Raw genomic sequence first — 2,949 nt, forward strand, 5'->3', positions numbered from 1 at the left:
CCTTTTCCTCGATTTTTCCTCTTCGTATGTGGCCTACCACAAATAAGAAACATTCATAGGGGCAAAACCTGAACAGATAGTGCATCTTATTCAAACCCTAGTCTGTCCCATGCATTTGTCCACACTCTTCAAAGATGCTAACAGAAAGGGCTCTCTCGTAATTTAACTCCTCGTGACATATCTGCCACACTTTTTTACAAGTAGGTATCCCATTTTTTCTCAAATGCTGAACAATCTTGATGAGATGTTTTCCAACAACATCTTTATTATCCCATCTTTATTAGCTCATCAAACTCTCCTACATTTTCTTCTTCTTGCTAGATTTCTCTTTTGCTTTTTATTTGATAGAGCTCTGGTTCAAGGATATTGAGCCCTGCTTGAGCTTTTCGGGGGTGGTTTTTTTTATTCTTTTCTCTAAACTGCATGGCAACTACAATTAATCAAACCAACACCAAGTCATTGCATCTCCATCAATTTATCCGTTTCATTATCATAATCATCTTCTTAGCTTTCCTTTTGCTCATTAGCCCTACAAGTTCCATAAGTCATCACCTCCATGAATCCTCACCTAAGAACAGTATGTCTCCCTCCAAGAGGTTCCTTCTACAACCTTCCACTCCATCTTCATCCACTATGAGTTTGCGTCCAACAGCTCACAGTCAACGCAGTCGCACTTCTTCTACTTCTACGAGGAAGAGGAGGAGAGAGTTCGGAGCTGAAGCTCATGAGGTTCCAAGTGGTCCAAACCCTATTTCAAACTAGGTGGGATTCCGGTTTCAATATTTCTGGGTGAGTTTGTAATGGATGGAGAGAACTTTATCATGGATTTTTAATTAACTATATTTCTGTTTTTCCTTTTTGATTTCTCCTCTTTGTTTGTTTAGATCCTTTGATATCATTCTTTTTAAAGTTTTGAAGTTAGCAATATATAGAAAATGAGAGAAAAATATTTTCACATGTGTATATATGCATCTATATATATAATCACATTTGTGTTTTATTTCTTTCATAGAGCTGTATGTATAAATATAAAATAATATCTATGAATAGGGACATATGTATACATATGCATGATAATGTGCTAAAAACTAATTGGCTGGTTATTATATTTAGAGCATAATCAATCATTTTAGGTTTATTCTATATATCATATATTCTTATCAAATAAACCCATACGTAACTTCTTTTTCATCATATATTATGGGCCATATTCTTTTAATTGAAGTATAAATGCTACGATAAGCAACAAATTCGAAAATTATTAATAGGTATATGTTAAGATTCGTGTTAAATCTTTTTTTAATACGTGAACAAATATAATAAAAATATCTCTAATGGTGGTAAAATACATGGATGTTTGTTATTATATAAAGTTTGGTTTGAAAAGTTACTAACTCGTAAAATCGTGATATATGTCAATTATATAGAAGACAAAGTATCAATTCAAAGTTTACTATAATATTTAAAAAAAAAAAAAAGTTTTAAATTTATCATTCAAAGAAAACAAAACTAATATTATAAGATCATGATTATAATTTTCAAAATTTTAATTTTATTATATCAAATTAACTTTTTTCAATTTTTCAATTATTATTAAGTTGGTCATATACCCACTGCAATAGTGTAGATATTGTAATAAAAAAAATTTGTAAATAGGTTGTGAAACGTTTTTAAAATTTGACAATATTTGTAGGTGACGAATGATTGGTAAATAATTTAGATTATTGTAATAATTTTTATAATAAAACATAAAAACAAAAATTAGTGTATTAAGATAAAAATAAATATAATATTTTTTGTTACGAATATTTATATAGACTTCCCAAAAAAAAATATTTAAAACAAAATATAAATTTATTAGACAATTTTAAAACCTGCATACCTGAATCGACTGCACCCGGATTCCCAATCCTCACACAGGATCCAGGAGAAATGATTTCACCGGAATCCCATAATTCTGACGAGACAACCGGCGTAGAAATTGTTCCTTACAAAAACTTCCACAATACACCAAACACCACCTCATCTAGTTACTTAGTAGCACAACCAACCACCCCTAGTGAGCGAGTAACAAGAAAGGTGGGCTAGAATATTTGATTTCATCCAGCCACGGACAACACTTCCCCACAACTACTTCAATTCACTAACAACTCCTCTAGTACCCCTGAAACACATGACATCACTTCAGTCAATCTCTTATCATCCAAACCTAACTCCAACTATCTTCCTATGATCCAAACACACAACAACATGCTGGTGTCGCTCAACACCCCAACCTTACCACAAAACCGTCTATACTAGACCATAATACAAACACTTGATTAAAACACAAACCAACCGATAATTTCACAATCCTACCGTTGGATACCAAGCTTATAGCACCACGAAGGTCTCCACCAAATTTCAACCAAATCGGACTCCGTTTCATCCCCCAAACGTTGCTCCAAAGTAGTCATCTTGAACCAGTCCGTGCAGTCCATCTGTAGGTGCCTGTGTCGACCGACACCACAATGGTGTTGAACGACACCAACCCAGAAAATACGATTGGAGCCTCTCTTCAAGCTACTTCTCATTGCAAATACCTAATCCTTCATTACTACCGATTAAGCATCAAACAACATGACTTGCCTGGACAACAGCTAGGAGAAAGCCTCCTTGTGTCTCCCCAAAACAGCCAAGAACAATCCCAAAAAACCTCTCAACTCACAAACTCTATCTTTTCTTCTGCAAATAAACCTTCTCCCCTCAATCTGTCGCTTCTCCACTTATATACTCGGTTTGGAAAAACTAATTAAACCAAACCAACCCAAAATCGCGAAATAAAACAATCTGGTCCAACCAGAAAAGCTGATGTCCATCAACACCCATCCCCAAATCCCCTATTTGGTTCACGTATGTTACAATACCGTGCGGTCCTAATCTAATTTATGATAATATGGATGTAATGTT

General features: G+C 34.2%; 1 protein-coding gene across 1 annotated transcript; it reads left to right on the plus strand.

Moving 5' to 3' along the window:
* Positions 215-882, plus strand: LOC104719148 (CLAVATA3/ESR (CLE)-related protein 44-like). Its single transcript, XM_010437006.2, has one exon. The coding sequence runs from the start codon at positions 424-426 to the stop codon at positions 760-762; it is 339 nt and encodes a 112-aa protein (XP_010435308.1). The 5' UTR covers positions 215-423; the 3' UTR covers positions 763-882.

This window comes from Camelina sativa, chromosome 10 (genome assembly GCF_000633955.1).
Source record: "Camelina sativa cultivar DH55 chromosome 10, Cs, whole genome shotgun sequence".
Classification (NCBI taxonomy): domain Eukaryota; kingdom Viridiplantae; phylum Streptophyta; class Magnoliopsida; order Brassicales; family Brassicaceae; genus Camelina; species Camelina sativa.

Bases quoted from the DNA above. Each gene is read 5' to 3' on its own strand.
- LOC104719148 (XM_010437006.2), top strand. From the start codon at position 424: ATGGCAACTACAATTAATCAAACCAACACCAAGTCATTGCATCTCCAT.